Here is a 26111-nt window from a genome sequence, read left to right as displayed (position 1 = left end):
AAGTCATCCAAAATTCATCTTGGGCAGAGCAAATATCTATTCCAGAATCGTGTACTCAGGTTCTGGATACTAAAACACACAAACTTCAACACCAGAAGAAACACGAACTTCAACACTAGTTTGTACACAATCTATGAACAATTATTTGAAAACAAAATACATATTCATATACAAATTAAAAAAAAGACCAGACATGAACAGCAAAATTACGACGTGACAAATAGCAGTAGAAAAAACCAAGAATAAAGAAGTAATAGTAACATAATTCTCCAAACCAATTCGCTGATCAGAATTGCAGGGAACATGAATTCCTCTCAAATTAAGCAATTGCCCATTCACCTAGCACATTTCGTTGCATTAATTAAAAGATAAATGAAATGTCTCATCGTATTTCAAATGTGTGGTGGAAAACTTCTTTAATTAACCTATTGTATCATCAAGGCAAACATTCGAATATAAAAGCAAAAATAGGAAAACATGATTTAGTTTATTAATATATCAATTTTACAATCAATCACTTTCTCTATTTACCTTTCTACCAAATCCTTTATAGCGGGATGTAAAATCATATTGGACAATAATGCACTGTTTGGAGTAAACAAGCAGATCATTGAGGAGCTTGCTAGGATTGCTCAGATATGACCAAATCAAAATCATATCCTCTCTTGCAATACCAAAGAATAAGGGCCTGTTTGTTCCAGATTTTTCACCATGAAAATCTATTTTTTTCAAACAAAAAATCTATTTTTTTATGTTACTTGTGTTTGTTTCAGATTTTTTCAAAAATCATTTTAGTAAAAAAATCATTTTTTTCATCAAAATGAGAATCTATTTTCAAAATCCATTTTTTTATCATTCATCATCCCTCACCATCTTAAAAAAATAGATTTTAATGATCGTAAACAAACGGCAAATAGCTTTAGATTTTTTTCAAAATCCCTAAAAAAAAATGATTTTCTTGAAAATGATCTTTTTAAAAAAACATCATTTTTTTTTTATCTCAAACAAACAGGCCCTAAATAACAAATCATAAAATATATGCTCTCAAAATCGATAAAGATTGAAACAAAAAGAATTTACTAGAGATCACCGAATAAAAACTCTAGGCTCCATGCTCTGAAGAATCCGTGCGCTGCAGAAAAACATTTTCACCGTTCAATTTGTATGTGTTGCCATCAAAGCAAAGAAACAGAAATGATAAAGAATGACTCATTGAAGAATTATCTGGATATGTCCCAACTCCTCGAGAATGATGTAAACTTTTGCACTATCAGAATTCAGATAAAAAAGCCAAACGTAGAACAAAGAAGTAAATTGACTAATAAGAGTAGAAACGAAAATAATTCACAACCCAAGTACATGGTAGCAAAATAAACCTGAGGTTTGATACTACTTAGAATGTCATTGTTTCAAAACACGCTACACTGCAGAAAACAGCATCATATTTCGATTCACATGTATGGCGGTCAAAGCCAGAACCAAATCAAAAGACAAGAAAAGAATAAGAATTCAAAACATGAAGATCAGACAAAAGAAAGATAGAACCAGAACCAGAAGGAATCGGTGTTCCCAAATTACCTTCCTGCAACATCGAAGGAAATAAAATATAAAGAAAATATGCATTCAAAAGCGATGGAGTTATTGAAAACTAAAATATTTTACAAGAGAGAAGCAAATCAAAACTTGAGGTCTCCATGCCTTGACGAAAGATAAACATTTTGCTTTTATTTTGACAAACCATGCTGCAGGAAAAAAGGTTCACGGTTCAATTTGAGTGTACTGTAATCAAACCCCAAAAATAAAAATCATAAAGAACGAATGATCAAAGAAATTTGATTATGCATCTGTAGCTATTATCGTTTTTATTATAATCTCAAATTGTTCCAGATATCCAGAAATCAACGCGCTACAAAATGGATAAACGAATATCTTAATATTCTTTTATTTATAATAATAGTTCGACAAATCATATAAAAACTATATATATAATCAAATGGGAATTGGAAGAACAATTGGTACAAATTATTAGTAGCAGTGATCATTAAAATAAGAACAACAAACTCCAAGATATAAGCCAGCAAGAAGCAAATCAAACCTCAACATATACCAAAGTAACCAAGGAAAAAAGAGTGAGAAAACAGGAGGAGGATAGAACCAGAAGGACTTGTGTGTACATATATTACATCTCCTCCTAGAAACACCAAAGAGAAAAATAACAAATAAAGAAATATACACTCAAAATCAATAAAGAAATACTTAAACAAAAAGAATTTACCGGTGATCACCAAAATCAAAACTCGAGCCTCTACGCTATGAAAAACGTTATTTTGCCATCTAGCTAGCTGTCCATAATTCCTCATCTTTAGGGAATGGAGAGGGATAAAAAGATGAAATCTAGAAATCTTAAATGTTTCATACTGACATTCCTAAAGCACAAAAAAGTATGAGAACCTCTGCCTGCCTCAGGTTCCACGGGCACCCCACACATTTACTGGTTATCTCCCCTGTTTCACCCACACAGAAAACTCAACTCAACGAAACTGACAAAAGTAGATGCTGAGTATCAAACATAGACTGAAACATAAAGAGACTTAGAAGAGATAACCAAATTAAATCCTGCACATGATATGTGACAAGATTTTGGATTCCTCCTAACACAGAAGTGTCCTAGACCACTTTAACCAAAATGATATCTTTATAGGAGTATCATCATCATCTAAATCATTAATAACAATTGAAACCACTCAAACCTGTAAAAGAAGACTATATAGAAAACCTATCCAACGACCAAATCATTAGACAAATAACACCTACGTCATTACCAATTCGTCCAAAGTTCATTACCAATTCGTCCAAAGTTCTTCATCTCAGGAAGGGCAAAAAGTTATTCCATAATATTGTACTCAGGTTCTGCATATTGAAACACATAAACTTCAACACCAGCTTGTACACAATCTAAGAACAATTATTCGAAAACAAATACATATAAAAAAATGACCAATTATATTCCAACGATGAATACTGATAATCTCCACCAAGCTTGCAGAGAAGAATCAAGAATCATGATTACAGAAATGTTCAAATCTAAGTTCAGTTGCCAAAGTAAACCCACCGACAGTTGACAATATATAACAGAGAAAGAAAAATTATCGCAAAGGCACTTATCTCCAATTTCTCCACTTCAGACAACAAAATTAACATGTTGCAGTGCGATTGAAAAAGGACACACTTATGAAATACAATAAATCTATGTAACCCTGTGAACATCAGACATGTACAGCAAAATTACACTATTACAAGTAGTTGTAAAAAAACCAAGAATAAAGAAATAATAGTAGCATAATTCTCCAAACCAAGTCACTAATCAGAATATCATAGTTACAAAGAGAGAATAGAGGAATTGAGTCCCAATATAAGAAAACAGACTAAGGCTTGAGTCCAAAGAGGTCATGGATTTCGAATTCAGCCCTCGGAATGGCTCAATGTTAACACTCTTGAGGGATAGTTTTGCTACCTATTGTGGTTCTACCTGGCTCAACGGATTAGTCTCTGCAATTATAGTAAATAATACCCAATTTACACCAAAATATTAAAGTTAAAAGTTTGCACCCCTGGTTTTTGGCAATAAAAGATTCATTTTGACAGTTAAAACGGTTTAAAAGAAGTACAGTGCAAAGCCACATGGGTATTTTAGACAGGAATTACTTTGTCAAAAAAATCCAAATGGTGAAATTGTCGGATTTTAATTAATTACAATAGGAAACAAAACATGATGCATGGTAAACCACATTGATTATCAAAATTTTGTAACAACATCAGTAAGATAAATGGTGCCATCTTATGAAACAAGAAACACTTACCAAGAATCCAACTTACCAAGAAACATTTACCCAAGATGTCCCAGCATACTGCAAACCCAAGGCAATTTTGTTAGACTTTCATACCAACCCAAAAGCCATATAGAGTAGCAATAGGTGATTGCCTTATATTAAGCGCCTAATTAATTTATGCAATAACTCAATCTATCTAACACAATACAGTAAACAAAAAATGAATACCTCATCCTTTCTTGGCAGCACCACAGCTCCAATTCTGCTAAACCAGCCTTCACATATTCTCCATTACTGAATGGGTAACAATCACGCCGCAGAAGAAGACTACCAATCATTTATTAAAAACAGAATGTTAAACATTAAGATCAAAACACCATTACAAACAAAAAAAATTATGTCAAAGGATGCATGCAAAAACTACTTACCTGTTGAAGAATTGAACATTAATATATGAAAATGTTTGAGAGAAGATCTTTTGGACAAGGACAGGAGGCACCTAAAACCCAAAACAATATCATGTATAAGCAATTTTTATAAATAGCATAAACGGCTAGTGTAAAAAAAATAATTACACGATACTCAAATTGTTAAAAATCCATAATAGTAGTTTATTACAAAGTTCTCTTTCATCGTATAGAGAATAGTGTTGAAGGATTCAATAATAATTACTAAAAGATTGGCCAGATCTTAAGACTCCCTTAGATGTTCTTGGTGCCTGTATATCAGCAATACAAATTGCATGAGTAATAGTATTTAAAAAAAAAAGTATATGATAATTTGAAACACAATTTTAGAATAAGTGCAAAATTTAGAAGACAATTACAAGAAGAGAATGCAAACCAGCCGGATACAATGAAAAACTGGAATAGCACACCTACCGAAACACACATATAGCAGTACTAGGGACCTAACTGTTAAACTTAAAGAATGTTAGACTCATGGAAGTATTGATCTGAAAACTGTATGTTCTCCTCCAGGAGAAGTCTCATATAAATACAATGTAATTACATTTGAATCAGCCCAATAAATCTGTAGCTGTCATATCTACATTTATTATACAATATATACTAATTAATAGTAGTTACTATTGTCAAAATAACAGTTACAAATGCATAGCATTTGAATTTGCCATTAAGACATTCAACCTATTGACATCCCCCCTCAAATTGATGCTGGTAAATTAACTAGCATCAATTTGCTAACCAAAAAATTGTGTCGTTGACGTGTCAATGATTTAGTAAAGATGTCAGCTGTCTGATCTGATGTGGAGACATGTGGTAGATTGATGATTCTGCGATCATAGGCTTCTCGGATAGAGTGACAATCAACCTCGATGTGCTTTGTTCGTTCATGATAAACTGGATTTGCTGCAATTTGTATAGCACTAGTATTGTCAGCATGCAATGAAGTTGGTTGTGCTTGAGAGAATCCAAGTTCTGTTAGAAGACCGCGCAACCATACTATTTCAGAACAAGCAGCAGACATTGCACGATATTCTGCTTCAGTGGATGAATTTGAAACTGAATCTTGTTTCTTACACTTCCAGGAAATAGCAGCATTTCCTAGGAACATACACCAGCCAGTAGTAGACTTCCTTGTGTCTGGACAACCAGCCCAATCAGCATCACTATATGCTTGAAGTTGGAGTGTCGAATCATTAGGAAAAAACAAACCACGTCTTGAAGTGCCAAGGAGGTACTTAATGATACGCTGCACTGCTGAAAAATGTAAATGTCGTGGTGCTTGCATGAACCTACTTACAGTGTGCACAGCGAAAGAAATATCTGGGCGGGTAATTGTTACATAAATGAGACTACCAACCAACTTGCGATAAAGAGTTGGATCATCAAGAAGTTCACCTTCATCTCGACGATATTTAACATTAACTTCCATGGGAGTGTCAACAGTGTTTGAATCTGTGAGTCCAGCAAGTTGCACAAGATCCTTAATATACTTTTGTTGATTTAAAAAAATGCCTTCAGATTGATAATGTACCTCCAAACCCAAGAAGTAAGTAAGGCGGCCCAACTCTTTCATGTGAAAAGATGAATGCAACAATTCTCTAATTTTAGAGATGCCCTCTTGATCAGAACCCGTCACCACTATATCGTCCACATAAACCAGAAGCACCACAATGCCTTTAGGAGTCCTTTGTAGGAAAAGTGATGGATCATATTGACTTTGAATGAATGAAAAACCAAGTAGTGTGGATCGGAACTTTTCAAACCATACTCTTGGTGCCTGTTTCAAACCATATAAAGAGCGTTTTAATTTGCAAACAGTATTAGAGGAAGATGTGGGCATACCATTGGGAAGTTTGATGTAAACTTCTTCCTTAAGATCACCGTGTAGGAATGCATTTTTCACATCCATTTGATGTAGTGGCCAAGACTGGGATGCAGCAAGAGCAAGAATAGTGCGCACACTAGTCATCTTGGCGACCGGGGCAAAAGTCTCGTCATAGTCTAGTCCATATTCTTGCTTATTTCCAAGAACTACAAGACGAGCCTTGTAACGATCTATTGATCCATCTGGACGCAGCTTTATTGAAAACACAAATTTGCTACCCAAAGGTTTAACATACGGAGGACAAGGCACTATGTCCCATGTCTGATTTTCTTCCAAGGCCAGAAGTTCATTTTCAATAGCGGTTTGCCAACAAACATGCTCCATTGCCTGTTTATAAGAAGAAGGAATAGAAACACTAGATAATGTTGCTGTCAAGGATAAGGGATTAGAGAACCATACTTTTCTGGGGGCTTACGAATGCGTGAGCTGCGTCGTAAAAGTTCAAGTTCTGGTTCTGGTTCTTGTATTGGATCAGCAGTCAAGGAACTATCTTGAGGGGGCCCGTGGAATTCAGCTGGTTGATTTTGAGTGACAACACGTCGTCTTTGGTAGGTCAAAAGGGGCTTAGAGGATGACTGACTTATAATAGAGTTAGAAAAAAATGGTAAAACAGAAACCGTAGAAGGAGTGTCATAATGTGTTGCAAAAAAATATTTATTTTCCTGAATTCGACGATTATTAGGATCATAACATAAAAAGCCCTTTTGATGAGAAGAATATCCAAGAAAAGCACATTCAACAGATTGTGCACTGAGTTTGGTGCGTTCTTGTGGAGGAAGATGGACATAACACACACAACCGAAGACACGGAGAGTTGAGTAATTTGGCGGCTTTTCAAATAACCGACTAAAGGGAGATTCATTATTTATTGACGGGGATGACAAACTGTTTATAAGATGAACTGCAGTAGATAGGGCTTCACACCAGAATCGTGGTGGCACATGAGACTCTAGAAAAAGTGTGCGAACAACATCAAGCAAATGGCGATTTTTTCTTTCAGCTACCCCATTTTGTTGGGGAGTTGAGGGACATGATCTTTGAGATATAATTCCATTAGATTGCAAGAACTCTTGAAAAGAATTTGATGTATATTCTCCCCCATTATCAGAGCGAAGAATTTTGATTTTAGATGAAAATTGGGTTTCAACATAAGCATTAAAAAATTTGAAAGTAGAAAAAACTTCATCTTTTGAGCGCAAAAAATACACCCATGTAAAACGACTATAATCATCAATAAAAGTTACAAAATATTTGTAATTAGCATGAGATATAATCGGTGTCACTCCCCATACATCACTATGGATGATATCAAAAGGTTTTGTTACATTCGGTTGATGTGTTGGAAAAGGAAGGATTTTACTTTTGCCAAGCTTACAAGGAGTGCAATCAAAACGAATAATATCAAGAGACGGAGTGTGTTTATTTCCTAGAAAACCAGATTTTAGCATGTCATGAAGCACATTGAAGTTTGGGTGTCCAAGACGCTTATGCCACAGTTGATAATCAACAGTTGCAGAATTGCACAAAACAGAAGGTAAAGAAAGACTTGGAGACAAATGTAAATTGAGTGGAAAGAGACGTCCGACTTTAGGCCCCTTCGCGATTGTCATCCCTGATTGTTGATCCTGCACAAGACAACCAGATTTTGAGAATTGTACTTTACAATTATTGTCAACTAACTGTCCAACAGAAATGAGATTACTAGTAAGACCAGGAGAGACAAAAACATTGTTTAGAGTTGAAGAAATATCACCGGTTGCTGTGATAGGCAATTGATTGCCATCAGCAGTATGTATCTTGAGATTTCCAGAATATTTGGTGATATTATTAAGAAATTGAGTATTATTGGTCATGTGGTTGGAAGCCCTGGAATCAAAGTACCAGGGTGAACATGATTTACCTGAGAATCCCAAAGCAGAGAATGCTGAAATGATCATTTGTTGAACCATTTCAGGGGTCAAAGTCTGGACAGCAGCAGGAGTATTTTGTTGGACAGCAGTAGGAATTGATGAATCAACTGAAGTTGCAAAGGCTTTTGCATTGCGCTTCGGTGGCCTTGTTGGACACTCCTTAATAATGTGTCCATCCTTTTTGCAATAATTGCAGAATTTGTTTGGACAGTTAGAGGCATAATGTCCAGAGCGCTTGCAACAAAAACATTGAATAGTGCTCATCTCGTGGTTTCTTGACCTCCCTTGTGCAACATATGCCACTGGAACAGTAGATGCTTTTTGTTCTTCAAGGATGGATTGTGTAAGAAGGCGTTGTTCTTCACGTAACAGGTCATTGAGACACGCATCCAATGAGGGTATTGGGTCTCTATGCATTAGACTAGAGCGCATACCTTCAAAGTCATATCTCAATTTCATAAGAAACTGATCTCGTTTCGTAGTGTCATGAACTGTTTGTACTGCACTTAGTTCACCAGCACTCAAATTTGAATAAACTATATCAGTGTATTCAGCCCAAAGATTCATGAATTGAGAGTAAAAATCAGATATAGAGAGACTATCCTGTTTAAAATTAGCTATGTCATACTCAAGCTGGAATCTACGGGCTGCATTGTTCTGACCGTAGATTTTCTTCAAGTAAGCCCACATTGTTGCTGCAGTCTTGTAAGGGCGAAGGTTCAGAACAATGTTGGGATCAACCGAACTGGTGATCCAGGTCATGACCTGAGCATCTTTAGTTTTCCATTTGGCATGTGCATCCTTATCTTTGTCTTTGTCGGGGGCAGGAGTTGTGTCATCAACATGACCCCACAAATCTTTTCCTTGGACATATAATGAGAACTGGAATTCCCAAGATGAATAGTTTTTGCCATTAAGGCGGACCATGAAAACATCATGTTTCTCTATCGACATTGAATCGAAGAAAATTGAACACGCAAGATGACAATCTGGTTTGAAAAAGGAATAACCAGGAAAGAAATAAAATACCGAGATTCTTGACTAAGAGTGAAAGACACTGCTAAAGAACTCAGACTAGATTTTGGATCGTAACCTAGACTGATACCATGTTAAACTTAAAGAATGTTAGACTCATGGAAGTATTGATCTGAAAACTGTATGTTCTCCTCCAGGAGAAGTCTCATATAAATACAATGTAATTACATTTGAATCAGCCCAATAAATCTGTAGCTGTCATATCTACATTTATTATACAATATATACTAATTAATAGTAGTTACTATTGTCAAAATAACAGTTACAAATGCATAGCATTTGAATTTGCCATTAAGACATTCAACCTATTGACACTAACAACTATATACAACATAATTATGCCTGTAATTGCTATACAAATCAAAAAAACCCAAGCATCCTATGGGATTAATAAACCACAAAGAAATCGAAAATCTGAAACCAGTCCACATAGCACTTAACCAACTCCAGGATTTCAACTTTACCACCTCTAGAATCTTATGACCATCCGGAGGAAAGAAAGGAAACGCATCGGAGGACCAGAGACCTCTTAGAAATTTCTAGAAACAATAAAGTATCTCGAAAAGGCAGATATTATATATGGACAAGATATGAGAACTGAGGATTATAATAGGACATTCAACTTTACTTATCTCATTCAGATTCAGTTAAACAATTGTATTCAAAATACCTGGATACATAACAAAATAAATGATGCCAACTCTTTCTTCAAGTTGTCCCACAAGATATGAGATACCACATAGGATGTGAGTTGATGCTTGAAAAGCAAAGCAGGATACTTAGCCTTTACTTTGCGTACAACCTCCGATGGGGTAGGAAGGTTGGCAGACGAAGGAGATGACCGAAAACCCTGCAATTCAGGTAAGGTTGTAACAAATAAATATGAAATCTTTTAAGTGTTAAAGGGGGAGTAGATTACAAACACTGTAAGATTATTATTACCATAGTCATTCTGCCAAAGAGGGATGTTGGATTTGGTGGTTTTCTAACGGGGGTTGCGTCATTTGAACCACCGGATTTTAAACTTTGTGGGAGCAGAAACAATAGTGCAGATGTATTTGACAGCCAGTAAGCCATGAGATCACTGTCGTCTTGATTCTGGAAAGTAAGCAAGGAAGAAAAAAGTTATATTGGATAAGGGATCCATTACGTAATTTTACAATACAAAAAAAAAATTATAGACTTTCACTGAAAATTAGCATCATATATCAAGGGTTAATATTCCTAAAAGTTATTAAGGGAAGGTTAAAAGTACTATACTTGTATATATCTAAATAAAAAAATTACCTCAATTGCAGAACCAATCATGTGGATAAGGCGATCAAATACACTTGTCCATTCAGCTTCAAACGATTTCCAGTGGAGAAGACATTTGTAAATGGTGGATGCAGAAATAGGCTTTCCATGATGGAATCCAATATTTTTCATAACACAATTGATAAGGGAATCACCATTTTCCTGCATTTGAAATAACAGTTAAAAAGATGAACATAATAGCATAAAGAACTGCAATATTAGATGTAAAATTTTAAGCACACACATGTTGACGTTCAATGTATGATCTCCTTAATTTTCTATGAAACTCTGTACGAACTTTTTCACAGGTGTGTCAGTCTGTGTTTCCTGCAAAGAGAACTCATTTTAGATTCCATTCAACATAACAGCTGGCATGCTATAGAAAGACAATGTCGATAAGAGTAGATATTAATGCACTTACAGTAGCTTTCTGATCTGCTACCAAATGGTGACCATTTTCCAACTTCTGTAGATAAAAATCAATAGCCCAAAAGATCGACGCTTGCATACAGAGAATGCAGAAATACATAAGCACAATTTACCTCGTATACATGGGTAGAAAGGTGCTCTGACATCGTTTTCACAGAGACTGTTGCCGAAGAACTTGATTTTCAGATTCCATATCTCAGAATATTTAAGTAAAAAGGGTCAAGATGGTATACATTTTGCAATTTAATGGTCAACAAATGGTAACTACTTCAAAGAGTTAAGCCAGGTAATATTTTAAATGATATCAATTAAATATGTACGAGATACCAACGAAGCGTTAATTTGAAATCAAAACCTTCGCATAGAAGTTTTCAACTGGATTATTTTCGACTCAGCATCCAAAGCTTGCTTCAAACTTTCTTCACTAAGTTTATTTGCCTCTACATACCTTTTCTCTGTTTCATCAATTTTCTTTTCCAATGAAGTCACCAAGGTCTGCAATGGACTCCAGCAAGTGATTAATAATTCAAAGTATAAAATATACTCTTCAGTGAAGAGAAAGGATGGTCAACAACAGGAACCTCCTGTATGACAAGCACTCTCTCTGCTTCTCTTTTTGCAGCCTCGCGCTCCTTTTGAAGCAATGACTTAGTTTCTTTGAACTGAAGTTGCATCTCGTGCAAAGCAGATTGTAATTTTTCATTTCTTGTTTTTTTGCTTCTTCCATGTCAACCTACATTTGTTCCAAGAGATTTAAGAAGCTTTGCAAGGGAAACAAAAATATATTATGTACAATACAAGTTTGCTCCACCAATTTAAGAGCTAACCGATCTCACTACAATAATATCTTATAAATTGAATGATTGTGAATGAAGTATCAGAACACTTACAAAATAATCAAGCTAAGAGATGTACAGCAGAGTCAAAAATATTCAACTCCTCACCTTGAAAAAGACAGATCCACAACAAAATTATACATTCTAAAGCTCTCCTAATACTCAGATATCTGATAAACAACACACAAAAATCAATATTACCACATCACACCATCATGAAGCACAGACACTTTAAAACTAGGCTGTAACAAACAGATTGAAGAAAAAGAACCAAGAAGAAAGAGTAGTAGCATAGTTCTTCAAACCAAGTCACAGATCAGCATAACGAAGATAGGCCCGCCAAGCTCTCCCAAAATACGAACACAAAAACAAACAAAAAAATCTCAAATCATCTATAGTTTTCAATATTAATAAGAAAGAATAAGTATTAATGGTAAATCATAGAGGAGCAAATCCAGAAGACTAGACAACAAGAATTGGGCAGATAAAAAAGAAACGAAAATAATTTGCATTCAAAGTAGAGTTACCAAAATAAACCGAAGGCTTGATACTAATCAAAAGTTGTTGTTTCAAAACATACTGCACTGCAGAAAACAAGCATGGATCAAAGTCAGAACCAAATCAAACCTCACAATCAAAAGACAAGAAAGGAAAAAAAAATCAGAATACAAAATCGGAAGATCAAACAAGAGAAAGAAAATTAGTATCTTCCCCACAATACCAGAGGAAATAAAATATCAAGAAAATATATGCTTTAAAAAGAAATATACAAACAAAAACAAGTGGCTCCATGGCTATGATGAAAGAAGATCATTATTTTGACAATCTACACTGCAAAAAAACAGGTTCACAATTTAATTTGTGTCTTATGATCAAATCTCAAAATCAAAAATAATAAAGACTCATTGAAGAAATTTGATCTATGTATCTCTGCTATTATCATTTGTATCCATTATCATCAAGAATTGCAAATTCATCCAGATATCCAGAAATCAAAAATCAGCTCATTACAAAATGAATAAACTAATATCTTAATTTTTTTTTATTTTAAAAGCAATAAGCAAAAGGTGCACGTGATCAAACAAGAATTGGAAGAGAAATCAATTAAAACCCAAACAATTCATTAGTAGCTGCAGATCATTCAAATATGACTAGTTTAATAGGAAATATGAGAACCTCCGCCTGCCATGGGTTCCACGGGCAACCCAGCAAATTTATTGGCTATCTCCCTTGTTTCACCCACATAGAAAACTCAAAAGTAGATGTTGAGTATCAAACATAGACAGAAATGTAAAGAGTCTGCAGATAGATAACTAAATTAAAGCCTGCAGATGATGTGTGACATAATTTTGGCTTCCTCCTAACACAGGAGTCCCGGGCCACTGTAATGAAAAAGATATCTTTTTAGGAGTATCATCATCAACATCATCCAAATCACAAATAACAAAAGAAACCAGTAAAGTAAAAGAAGATTATAGAAAACCTCTCCTAAGAACAAACAACACTTACGATGTAACCAAGTCATCCAAAATTCTTCATCTTGGGAAGAGCAGGTTCCGGATACTGAAACACACAAACTCCAACACCAGCCTGTCCACAAGCTAAGAACAATTCTTCGAAAACAATAAATAAACATATTAAAAAACATGAGCATGACCAATGGCAATGATGAATAATGATAATCATGCCCAATTAAGCCAAGCAACAATTAAAAATATATAACATATTCCAGAAGCACTCATATCCAATTTCTCCACTTCGGACAGCAAAATTAACATGTTGCAGTACGTTTGAGAAACGATACTTATGAAATACACCAAATCCACGTAACCCTGTTAACACCAGCATGTACAACAAAATTACGCTGTGAAAAATAGGTGTAGAATAAACCATGAATAAAAAAATAAGTTGCATAATTCTCCAAACCAAGTCGCTGATCAGAATTGCAGGGAACAAGAATTCCTCTCAAATTATGCAATTGTCCATATACCTAATGCTTTAAGGTTTTGATGGAGATGCGGCTCATTGTTGCTTTCGACGCTGGCCCATTGTTACTCTTGTTGCTTTTGATGGAGATGTATCAGAGTCTGCTGCTCCCGACACTCCTCTAGTACATTTTGTTGCATTCATTAAAAAATAAATGAGATGTCTCATCATATGTCAAAAGTGTCATTGAAAATTCCCTCAAGGAAAAAATTGGAAAATAAAAGCGAAAAATGGAAAACATAACATTTAGTGTTGTCTTGAGTATTTCAAGAGGATGAAGAACACTATAACCCTTTTGTATAATATATCAATTTTACAATCAATCACTCTCTCTGTTTACCTATCTACCAAATCCTTTTGTATATAGTGGGATATAATATCATATTGGACAATAATGCACTGGTTGGAGTAATCCAGCGGATCATTGGGGAGCTTGCAAGGATTACAATACCAATTTGGTATTATTTTTGTTTAGTTTTAGTTTATTTCTATTTTTGTTTTGAACTTAACCTGATATATATATATATATATATATATATATATATATATGTATGTATATATATATATATATATATATATATATATATATATATGTATATATATTCAAATTAAGTGAAACCATCATTAACTTATTTATAAAACAAAGGAAGCAACATTAAGCATGGCCAAATTAATCCCAGCATAGAGGCAAACATCTCAAATTATGCAATTGTCCATATACCTAATGCTTTAAGGTTTTGATGGAGATGCGGCTCATTGTTGCTTTCGACGCTGGCCCATTGTTACTCTTGTTGCTTTTGAGGGAGATGTATCAGAGTCTGCTGCTCCCGACACTCCTCAAGGAAAAAATTGGAAAATAAAAGCGAAAAATGGAAAACATAAGATTTAGTGTTGTCTTGAGTATTTCAAGAGGATGAAGAACACTATAACCCTTTTGTATAATATATCAATTTTACAATCAATCACTCTCTCTGTCTACCTATCTACCAAATCCTTTTGTATATAGTGGGATATAATATCATATTGGACAATAATGCACTGGTTGGAGTAAACCAGCGGATCATTGGGGAGCTTGCAAGGATTACAATACCAATTTGGTATTATTTTTGTTTAGTTTTAGTTTATTTCTATTTTTGTTTTGAACTTAACCTGATATATATATATATATATATATATATATATATATATATATTCAAATTAAGTGAAACCATCATTAACTTATTTATAAAACAAAGGAAGCAACATTAAGCATGGCCAGTTGAAAATTGAAAGGAAGTGGCAAATCAACAAGACAAAAAGTGCCAAACCAGGCTTGTCAAGAATTCCTCATCCTTGGGGATGGCAAAGAGATTTACTCTGGAATCTTCACACTCATGCTCCAACACTATCCCAAAACAAATACACACATGTAAGTAAAACAATTGTTTTATCCCAAGGCTGAGCACAAAGTATGTGAACCTCTTCCTGCCACTGGATCCCAGAAAGCCACACATTATAGGCTGAACGGGAAGTATGTGAACATTCAAAAGAAAAAATAAGTATTAATGGTAAATCATAAAGGAATATCATGAAATCAACTCGCTTTAAAGAACAATTGGTACAAATCATTAGTAGGAGCTATCATTAAAAACTATATATATATATATATATATATATATATATAATCAAATGAGAATTCAAAGAACAATTGGGACAAATCATTAGTAGAAGCCAGCAAGAAACAAATCAAACCTCGGCATATACCAGAGTAACCAAGGAAAAAAAAGTGAGAAAACAGGAGGAGGATAGAACCAGAAGGACTTGTTTGTACATATAGATCACATCTCCTCCTAGCAAAACCAAATAGAAAAAATAACAAATAAAGAAATATAGAAATTGTACAAAAAAAGAAAGAATTTACTGGAGATCACCAAATCAAAACTCTAGGCTCCATGCTTTGAAGAAGCGGTGCGCTGCAGGAAAACATTTTCACCGTTCAATTTGTATGTCTTGCCATCAAAGTAAAGAAATAGAAATGATAAAGAATGACTCATTGAAGAATTATCTGGATATGTTCTCCGTTCTTAACCATTTAATCAAGAATCTCAAATGTTCTACATATCCAAAGACTTCATCTTGCTGCAAAATGGATAGACACATATCTCTCAATGAATAGACCAGAAAAAAAGAATCAGAATACAAAGTCAGAAGATCAAACAAGAGAAAGAAAATTATAACACCAGATGAACTAAAATATCAAGAAAAATATGCTTTAAAATGAAATATGCAAACCAAAATTTCAGGCTCCATGCTATTATGATAGAACATCATTATTTTGACAAACCACACTGCATAAGAACAGGTACACAATTCAATTTGTGTCTTAGATTCAAAACTCAAAAATATTCAAAGCTCAACAAAATAATAATAGAGAACGACTCATCGAAGAAATTTCACCTATATAATCATTCTTATTATATTATCATCGAGAATTGCAAATTGTTCCAGATATTCAAAAATCAGAAATTAGCTCACCGCAACATGGACCAACGAATATCTCAATATTCTTTTTATTTTTAACAGCGATAGCAAATTTATTGAATGACAAGTTATATCAAAAAGAGTACACATATATTCAAACGAGAATTGGAAGAGTAATTAATTAAAACACAAACAATTCATAGTAGGCGCAGATCATTAAAATATGAACCAAATCAAACCTCAACACAGGAGACCAAAGTAACCAAGTAAAAAATAAAAACAGCGAGCCTCTGTCTGCCATGGGTTCCATAACAAATATTTATAGGCTCTCTCCCATGCACCACCCAGAAAGAAAACACAGGAACTGACAGAAGTATATGCTAAGTATAAAAAAAAGACTGAAATGTAAAGATTCTTAGAATAGTTGACCAAATTTCCATCCAGACTTATATCTTTATCTTTGCTAGAGTAGTACTCAGCAAATAAAACCTTCAAAACTGGAAGAAACACGAAAACTTCAACACCAGCCTGTACATAATCAAAGAACAATTATTCGGGAACAAATACATATAAACATTATTAAAAAAAGACCAATTATATCCCAATAATGAATCTCTGTTATCTGATAATCTCGTCCAAGCTTTCAAAGAATAATCAAGAAGCGTGTGTAGAGATGTTCAAATATAAACTCACATTGCCAAATTAATCCCAGCAATCAGGCGCACTCATCTTTAATTTCTCCACTTACAATAAAAAAAAAAAAAGTTAACAAGGTTGAGAAAAATAGGTGTAGAAAAAAAATCTATGAATGAAGAAAGAAGAGTACTTGACCAAAAAAAAAAAAGAAAGAAAGAACAGTAGCATAGTCCTCCAAACCAAGTCCCTGATCAGAAGATCATTCTGGACATCGAAACGTTTTAGCACGCTGCAAAACAGATAAACTCATCTCTCGACTATCATACAAAGAATTATATCAAAAAATTATACAAAACAAAATCTTTATGAGTAAAAGAAGAGGCAAGAGATGCTTAATTGTGTGAAATTTTGAGAAAAGCATATCGACATGTAAATCAAAATCATATCCTCTCCTGCAACACCAAAGAATAAATAACAAATCATAAAATATATGCTCTCAGAATTGATAAAGATTGAAACAAAAAAAATTTACTAGGGATCACCAAATTAAAACTCTAGGCTCCATGCTCTGAAGAATCCGTGCGCGGCAGAAAAACATTTTCACTGTTCAATGTGTATGTCTTGCCATCAAAGCAAAGACATAGAAATGATAAAGAATGACTCAATCCAGAATTATCTAGATATGTTCTACGTTCTTAACCATTTAATCAAGAAATGCAAAATGTTCTACATACCAGTGAAGAAAGTATGCAAAATGGATAAACACGAGTGAAGAAAGTATGCCAAAACAATCATTTCCTAAATAATGGCAAGAAAAAAATTCTAACAAAAGGAAGTGGCAAATCAACAGAACAAAACAGTTCCAAACCAAGCTTGTCAAGAATCTTAAATGCTTCGTACGCATGCTCTTAAGGCGGAGCAGAAAGTGTGTGATCCTCTTCTTACCACAGGATCCCTAGCAAGCCACACATTATAGGCTGAACGGGAAGTACGTGAACATTCATAAGAAAAAATAAGTATTAATAGTAAATCATAAAGAAACAAATCCAGAACAATAAGAATCGGCAAATAATAAATGAAATGAAAATAATTTGCATTCCAAGTAGAGGTTCCAAAATAAACCTGAGGCTTGATACTACTCAAATGTTATTGTTTCAAAACACACCGCACTATAGAAAACAATGTCGTTTTTCAATTAACATGTATCAAACCTCACAATCAAAAAACCAGAAAAAAAAAAAAAACCAGAATACAAAGTCAGAAGATCAAACAAGAGAAAGAAAATTATAACACCAGATGAAATAATATCAAGAAAACATGCTTCAAAATGAAATATGAAACCAAAACTTGAGGCTCCATGCTATAATGAAAGAACATCATTATTTTGACAAAACCACACTGCATAAGAACAAGTACACAATTCAATTTGTGTCTTACATTCTAATCTCAAAAATAAAATAATAGAGAATGACTCATCAAAGGAATTTGATCTATGTATGTAGCCATTATCATTCTTATATTATCATCAAGAATTGCAAATTGTTCCAGATATCGAAAAATCAGAAATAAGCTCATTGCAAAACTGGATCAACGAATATCTCAATATTCTTTTTATTTTTAACAGCGATAGCAAATTTATTGAATGACAAATTATATCATAAAGAGTACCCATATAATCAAATGAGAACTAGAAGATCAGCTATTAATTAAAACCCAAACAATCCATAGTAGGCGCAAAACATTAAAATATGAACCAAATCAAACCTCAACATCAGTGAGCCTCTGTCTGCCATGCCATGGGTTCCATAGTGAAGCACATATTTATAGGCTCTCTCCCCTGCAACACCCATAAAGAAAACTCAGGAACTAACAAAAGTATATGTTGAGTATAAAAAAAAAGACTGAAATGTAAAGATTCTTAGAAAAGTTGACCAAAATTCCATCCAATTTGCAAGATCATGTAGCCATATTAAATAATACAATTTTGGCTTCCACCTAATGAGGAGTCCTTTGGCCACTGTAATGAAGAGGGTATCTTATTAGGTGTATCATCATCATAAATCACTAATCATAATAAAAACAACAAAACAGTAAAGAAGATTTAGAAACCTCCCCGGGCAAAGTTAAGTTATCGCTAACAAACAAATAGTCAGAATCAGGTTTATGTAACCAAGTTGTCCAAAATTCCTCATCTTGGGAAAGATAAAAGAGTCATTCGAAAATCTTCTAATCTTTGTTAGAGTACTCGGGTTCTGGTTACAAAAACGAATAAAACTTCAACACTCCAGTGTAACCAAGTAAAAATTTCAAAAACTTCAACACCAGCTTGTACACGATCGAAGAACATTAAAATATGAACCAAATCAAACCTCAACATCAGGAAACCAAAGTAACCAAGTAAAATAAAAACATTGAGCCTCTGTTTTCCATGGGTTCCACAGTAAAGCACATATTTATAGGCTCTCTCCCCTGTAACACCCACAAAGAAAACTCAGGAACTGAAAAAAATATATGCTGAGTATCAAAAAAAGTCTGAAATATAAAGATTCTTAGAAGAGTTGACCTAATTTCCAACCAATTTGCAAGCCACACATGTAAGTAATTCAATTGTTTTATCCCAATTTTGGCTTTCAACACTATCCTAAAACAAATACACACATGTAAGTAAATCAATTGTTTTATCCCAAGGCTGGGAAGGAAGTATGTGAACCTCTTCCTGCCACTGGATCCCTTGCAAGCCACACATTATAGGTTGAACGGAAAGTATGTGAACATTCATAGGAAGAAATTAGTATTAATGGTAAATCATAAAGGAGAAAATCCAGAAGACTAGACAATAAGAATCGACTGATAAAAAATGAAATGAAATGAAAGTAATTCGCATTACAAGTAGAGGTTCCAAAATAAACCTGAGAAAACAACTCAAATTTATCAAAGCCAGAAAACATCTTTTTTTATTGTTTCAAAACACACTGCACTACAGAAAACACCGTCATTTTTCAATTAACATATATCAAAGCCAGAACCAATTGAAACCTCAATCAAAAGACCAGAAGAAAGAACCAGAATACAAAATCGGAAGATCAAAAAAGAGAAAGAAAATTATAACACCAGATGAAATATTAAGAAAATACGCTTTAAAATGAAATATGCAAACCAAAACTTGAAGCTCCATTGTATGATGAAAGAACATCACTATTTGGACAAAACCACACAACATAAGAACAGGTACACAAAATTAAATTTGTGTCGTACATTCAAAGTCCAAATATAAAAACTAATAAAGAATGACTCATCAAAAAATTTGACCTATGTATCTGTAGCCATTATCATTCTTATTCATTATCATCAAGAATTGTAAATTGTTTCAAATATCCAAAAATCAGAAATAAGCTCACTGCAAAAATGGATCAACGAATATCTCAATATTCTTTTTATTTTTAACAACGATAGCAAATTTATTGAATGACAAATTATATCAAAAAGAGTACACGCATAATCAAACGAGAATTGGAAGAGCAATCAATTAAAACCCAAAAAATTCATAGTAGGCGCAGGGGTCATTAAAATATGAACCAAATCAAACCTCAACATCAGGAGACCAAAGTAACCAAGTAAAAAAAACAGTGAGCCTCTCTGTCTGCCATGGGTTCCACAATAAAGCACATATTTATAGGCTCTCTCCCCTGTAACACCAACAAAGAAAACTCAGGAACTAATAAAAGTAAGTTGAGTATCAAAAAAAGACTGAAATGTATTTTGGCTTCCACCTAATACAGAGGAGTTCTTTGGCCATTGTAATGAAGAGGGTATCATTTTAGGTGTATCGTCATCATCATAAATCAATAATCACAAAAAAAAGTAAAGAAGATTTAGAAAACCTCCCCCGACAAAATTATGTTATCTGACCCTAACAAACAAATCATCAGAATCAAGTTTATGTATCCAAGCTGTCCAAATTTCCTCATCTTGGGAAAGACCAAAGTGTCATTCCAAAATCTTCTAATCTTTGTCAGAGTACTCAAGTTCTGGATACAAAAACAAATAAAAACTTCAACACTGGAAGAAACACAAATACATATACCATGTAATAAAAAGGACCAATTACATCCCAATGATGAATCGCCATTATCTGATAATCTCGCCCAAATTTGAAAGAATAATCCAGCTGAGATGTTCAAATCTAAATTTGCATAGCCAAATTAATCCCAGCAGAGAGGAAAAGTTAACAAAGTGTATAGGCTAAGCTTAGCGGACTAAATATGAGTTAGTATCTGATCTTGACAAATATACACAGATTCTCAAGAATGAAATAAACTTGAAAAAAATAGTATTAAAGCAATTGTAAGAAAATATACACTATGAAAGATGCTTAATAAGTAGTATTAAAGCAACCCCCCCCCCCCAACCAATTATAATCACCACCATAGTTGCACATTCATTTTTTTCTCTCCTGTAAATCGAGAGAGTAAACAAGAATCAATAGAAAAACAATGAAGTAAAATTAACATAACCGACAAATAACTGTAGAAGAATATCATCTCTCCCTAATCAAGTTGTCCGAAATTCCTAAATCCTTGGGAAGGGAAGAGTTACTCCAGAAGTTGTGTGCAAAACCACGGAGTAAAACTAAAGTTACGGATACAAAAACACAAAAACTTCAACACTGGACGAAATACATATAACTTAAAAATACCAAGTTATTTCCCAAAGATAAAAAAGGGAGAGTCTGAGATAACCTCTCTCTAAGCTTTCACAAAGGAATCGAGAAGTGTGGAGATGCTAAAACGGATATAATGTAAGGAATTCATCAACCTGAAACCCAAATTAAAGCCCAATCAGAGAAGAGAAACCCAAATTAAAGCCTAGCAAATATATAACACGACCATCAGAACATAATGGTTCATGTGTCCTTGTTAATTTGTTCACATAAGGTAAGTAGAACTAAGTGACAAAGAAACTCATCTCCAGTATTCTACATTTCAGACGGCGAATTGAAAAGGTGTAGTATGATTGAGAAAGATGAAGACTTTTGTAATACACCAAACCCGTGTAAAACTTGCTCTGCCAACACCACATGATACATTTACAAAAAGATTAAGCTGTGAAAAAATAGGTTGTAAAATAATAAACAAGAAGAAAGAAAGAATAGTTGCATAATTCTTCAAACCAAGTCGCAGATCAACATTACAAAGAGAAGACCACCAAGTCGCAGATCAACATTACAAAGAGAAGACCACCAAGAATCATGTAAACTTTTGCACTGTCAGAATTCAGATAAAAAAGTCAAACATAGAACAAAGAAGTAAATCGACTAGACAATCAGAATAGAAATGAAAATAAAAATAGTTCACAACCCAAGTACATGGTAGCAAATAAACCTGAGGCTGCTTAGAATGTTATTGTTTCAAAACACACCGCAGAAAACAGCGTGTCATATTTTAATTCACATGCATGACGGTCTAAGCCAGAATCAAATCAAAAGACCAGAAAAGAATAAGAATAAAAAAAACATGAAGATCAAACAAAAGAAAGATAGAACCAGAACCAGAAGGAATCAGCGTTCACAAATTACCTTCCTGCAACATCAAAGGAAATAGAATATCAAGAAAATATGCATTCGAAAGCGATGGAGTTATTGAAAACTAAAATATTTTAAAAGAGTAATCAAAAATTGAGATCTCTAGCCTTGATCAAAGTTCAACATTTTTTTGATTTTGACAAACCATGCTGCAGAACAACAGGTTCACGATTCAATTTGAGTGCATGGTAATCAAAGCCCAAAAATAAAAATATTAAAGAACAAATTATCGAGGAAATTTGATTATGCATCTGTAACTATTATCGTTCTTATTCATTATAATCCAAAATTGTTCGAGATATCCAGAAATTAGCTCACTGCAAAATGGATAAACGGATATTTTGATATTCTTTTATTTCCAATAGTTTGACAAGTTATATCAAAAAAACTATATGGAAACAAAAAGAATTTACTAGAGATCACCAAATTAAAACTTTACGTTCCATGTTCTTGTCCATTTTATCAAGGCATTCCATCGAAACTTCATAGTCCACTGCAAAATGGATAAACACATCTCTCGATTATCAAACAAAGAATTATATCAAAAAATTATCCAAAACAAAATATTGATGAGTAAAAGAAGAGTCAAGAGAAGTTTGATTGTGTGAAATTCTGAGAGCATATCCAGACGTAAATCAAAATCATATCCTCTCCTCCAACACCTAAGAATAAATAACAAATCAGGATTATGAGCAAAAAGAATAAATAATAAATCATGAAATTCTTTTTGTTATCGATTCTGAGAGCATAAATTTCAACATTGAAACAAAAAAAAAATTACTAGAGATCACCAAATTAAAACTATTGACTATGTGCTCTTTTCCATTTTATGAACGCATTCTAGACATCGAAAGCTCTTAGCCAGCTGCAAAATGGATAAACGCGTCTCTCGATTACCAAACAAAGAATTATATCAAAAAATTATACAAAACAAAATCTTGATGAGTAAAAGAAGTGTCAAGAGAAGTTTGATTATAAGAAAAGCATATCAAGACTTAAATCAAAACCATATCCTCTCCTGCAACACCTAAGAATAAATAACAAATCATGAACTTTATGCCCTCAGAATCGCTAAAGATGGAAACAAAAAGAATTTACTATAGATCAACATCATATCCTCACTATCAATTTAATATCATGGCGTGCTCAATATGAAACGTCACAATTTAAGCCTACTAAGCCTACTGCAATACCAGAGGAGTTTGTGGGCCAATGAAACAGGTCATCATAACAAACACCACCTAACCAAGTTGTCGAAAATCCTTACCTTGGGAAGGGAAGAGTTACTCCAGAATTTTGTATGTTAAACCACGGAGTAAAACGTTACAGAAACTCACAAAAACTTCAACGCTGGAAGAATATGATAACCTCACCAAATTAAGTGTGGATGCTGAAACAACTATAATGAAATGTAACACAACCAACTGAACATTATGGTGATTAAAAGGTTCAGTGTTTGAAAAAGTGGGAAACTTTTGTGGTATACCAAACCCGTGTAAATCTTACTCTGTTAACACCACAAGAAAATTAAAATTAGGCTGTAACAAACAGATTGTAGAAAAAGAACCAAGAAGAAAGAATAGTATCATAGTTCTTCAAACTAAGTCACAAATCAGCATAACAAAGATAGGCCCACCAAGCTCTCCCAAAACACGAAAACAAAAAATCTTAAATCATGTATAGTTTTCAACATTAATAAGAAACAATAAGTAGTAATGGTAAATCATAGAGGAGCAAATCCAGAAGACTAGACAACAAGAATCGGCCAGATAAAAAAAAGAAACGAAAATAATTCGCATTCAAAGTAGAGGTACCAAAATAAACATGAGTCTTGATACTCATCAAATGTTATTGTTTCAAAACATAATGCACTACAGAAAACGTCGTTTTTAGATTAACATGTCAGAACCAAATCAAACCTCAATCAAAAGACCAAAAAAAAGAATCAGAATACAAAACGGGAAGATCAAACATGAGAAAGAAAAGTATTATCATCCCTGCAACACCAGAGGAAATAAAATATCATGAAAATATATGCTTTAAAAATAAATGTGCAAACCAAAATTTGAGGCTCCATGCTATGATGAGAGAAGATCATTATTTTGACGAACCACACTGCAAAAAAACAGGTTCACGATTCAATTTGTGTCTTACGATTAAAACTCAAAAACAAAAATAATAAAGAACGACTCAATGAAGAATTTGTAGTCATTATCATTCGTATCCATTATGATCAAGAATTGCAAATTGTTGTAGATATCCAGAAATCAGTTGACTACAAAATGAATAAACGAATATCTTAATATTCTTTTTAATTTTAAAAGCAATAAGCACATTTATCGAATGACAAATTATATCAAAAAGTGCAAATGATCAAACGAGAATTGGAAGTGCAAAAAATGGTAGCCTAGGAACAATTGCTCCAATTGCAATTGGTTTCATCGTAGGAGCCAACATCTTGGCAGGTGGGGCCTTTGATGGTGCTTCCATGAACCCGGCAGTGTCTTTTGGGCCTGCTGTTGTTAGCTGGACATGGACTAATCATTGGGTCTATTGTGTCGGCCCGTTGATTGGTTCGACTATTGCTGCAGTTGTCTATGAAATTTTCTTCATCACCCCTAGCTCTTATGAACAGTTACCTGTCACAGATTATTAAGGTCTAAATTCCCCTTAAGTTTTAATTGATGAAATGGGGTTGCATTTCCTTAATTAGCTTTCTATCTTAGGTGCTCTTTGTTATTTGCATTTTCCTGTTTTCAAATGTTTTGATTTTCTGTGATATATGTCATATTCTCTAAGATCATTTTATTAAGTAATGATCACCTCTAAACTTAATACTTAACCTTTAATTAAGTAATGATCACCTCTAAACTTACTAGTTAACCTTTTAGTAAGTAATGACAGACTCGAGGTGTGTCTACTTATCCGTAAATATGAACCATACTCAACATAAATGAATCCAATCCAATAAAAAAATCACCTTGGCTATAATCTCCATGCAAGAAAAGCTATAAAAACAGAAGGTAACTCCTGGACCTAGAGAAAGCACAGAACAAAAATCCTGAGTTATGAATCAAATAAACTGCAAAAACAAACAAAAGCTTCACATGGAAATTAAACAATATAAACTTAAAGCAATACATAAAGAAGTGAAAGTGGAGTGATCTATAGAATAGAGTAAAACCTCATAAATATTCCATTGCATCATAGGAAAAAACGCTCCGCTCGGCAGCAATGGCACCGTGTATAACTTCAGCACCAACTTCAGCACTAGAAGAAACAAAAAAACTTTGGCACCAACTTCAACACTAGAAGAAACACAAACTTAATGTCCAACCTGTACATGATCAAAGACCAATTATTTGGGAACAAACACATAAGTTAAAAATAAAGACCAATTTATTTCACATGACACAAGTAGTACAAAGCAGAGGCACTCATCTCCAATTGCAGCACATCAAAATTAACAAGGTGCAGTGTGCTTGGGACTTCTAGGTACTTGCACTGTGAACACCAGAATATACATGTTCAGCAAAACTACAGTGAAAAATAGTTGTAGAATAAATTAAGAATAAAGAAAAGTAGAGTAATTCTACAAACCAAGTTGCTGATCAGAAGGTCATAATTACAGAGAGCCCCACAAAGCTGTCAGAATTTCAAGAGAATCATGTAAACTTCTGTACTACCAGATTACATGTTAAAAACGAAGCGTGCTGTCCAAATTGAAACACATTAAGAAGAAAAATCACATCAGAACTCA

At 33.8% G+C, this 26111-nt stretch overlaps 1 protein-coding gene and 2 long non-coding RNA genes across 4 annotated transcripts; all 3 read right to left on the bottom strand.

Moving 5' to 3' along the window:
- Positions 1–1999: 1999 nt before the first annotated feature.
- Positions 2000–11526, bottom strand: LOC123914720 (myosin-14-like). The gene is made up of 11 exons (XM_045965899.1): positions 11434–11526; positions 11208–11347; positions 10668–10701; positions 10415–10585; positions 10070–10225; positions 9798–9977; positions 4503–4548; positions 4259–4329; positions 4059–4157; positions 3891–3908; positions 2000–3549 (listed from the first exon to the last, which is right to left on the bottom strand). Exons 1-8 carry the CDS (start codon positions 11524–11526, stop codon positions 4277–4279), a joined length of 873 nt encoding a protein of 290 aa, XP_045821855.1. The 3' UTR covers positions 2000–3549; positions 3891–3908; positions 4059–4157; positions 4259–4276.
- A 3835-nt stretch (positions 11527–15361) lies between these two features.
- Positions 15362–20370, bottom strand: LOC123918574. Its single transcript, XR_006812849.1, has 3 exons — positions 20357–20370; positions 16828–19022; positions 15362–16662 (listed from the first exon to the last, which is right to left on the bottom strand). It is a non-coding gene; the product is annotated as an uncharacterized LOC123918574 (long non-coding RNA).
- A 785-nt stretch (positions 20371–21155) lies between these two features.
- LOC123918573 lies at positions 21156–25791 on the bottom strand. Of its 2 annotated transcripts, XR_006812848.1 has the most exons (4): positions 25536–25791; positions 25332–25387; positions 22791–23013; positions 21156–22349 (listed from the first exon to the last, which is right to left on the bottom strand). It is a non-coding gene; the product is annotated as an uncharacterized LOC123918573 (long non-coding RNA). The 2 variants fall into 2 exon arrangements; XR_006812847.1 differs by lacking the exons at positions 21156–22349; positions 22791–23013 and adding an exon at positions 23320–24466.
- Positions 25792–26111: the final 320 nt, after the last annotated feature.

This window comes from Trifolium pratense, linkage group LG3 (assembly GCF_020283565.1).
Source record: "Trifolium pratense cultivar HEN17-A07 linkage group LG3, ARS_RC_1.1, whole genome shotgun sequence".
NCBI lineage: Eukaryota > Viridiplantae > Streptophyta > Magnoliopsida > Fabales > Fabaceae > Trifolium > Trifolium pratense.
Note: the sequence above shows the minus strand (reverse complement) of the source record. Positions and strands in the feature narration are given on the sequence as shown.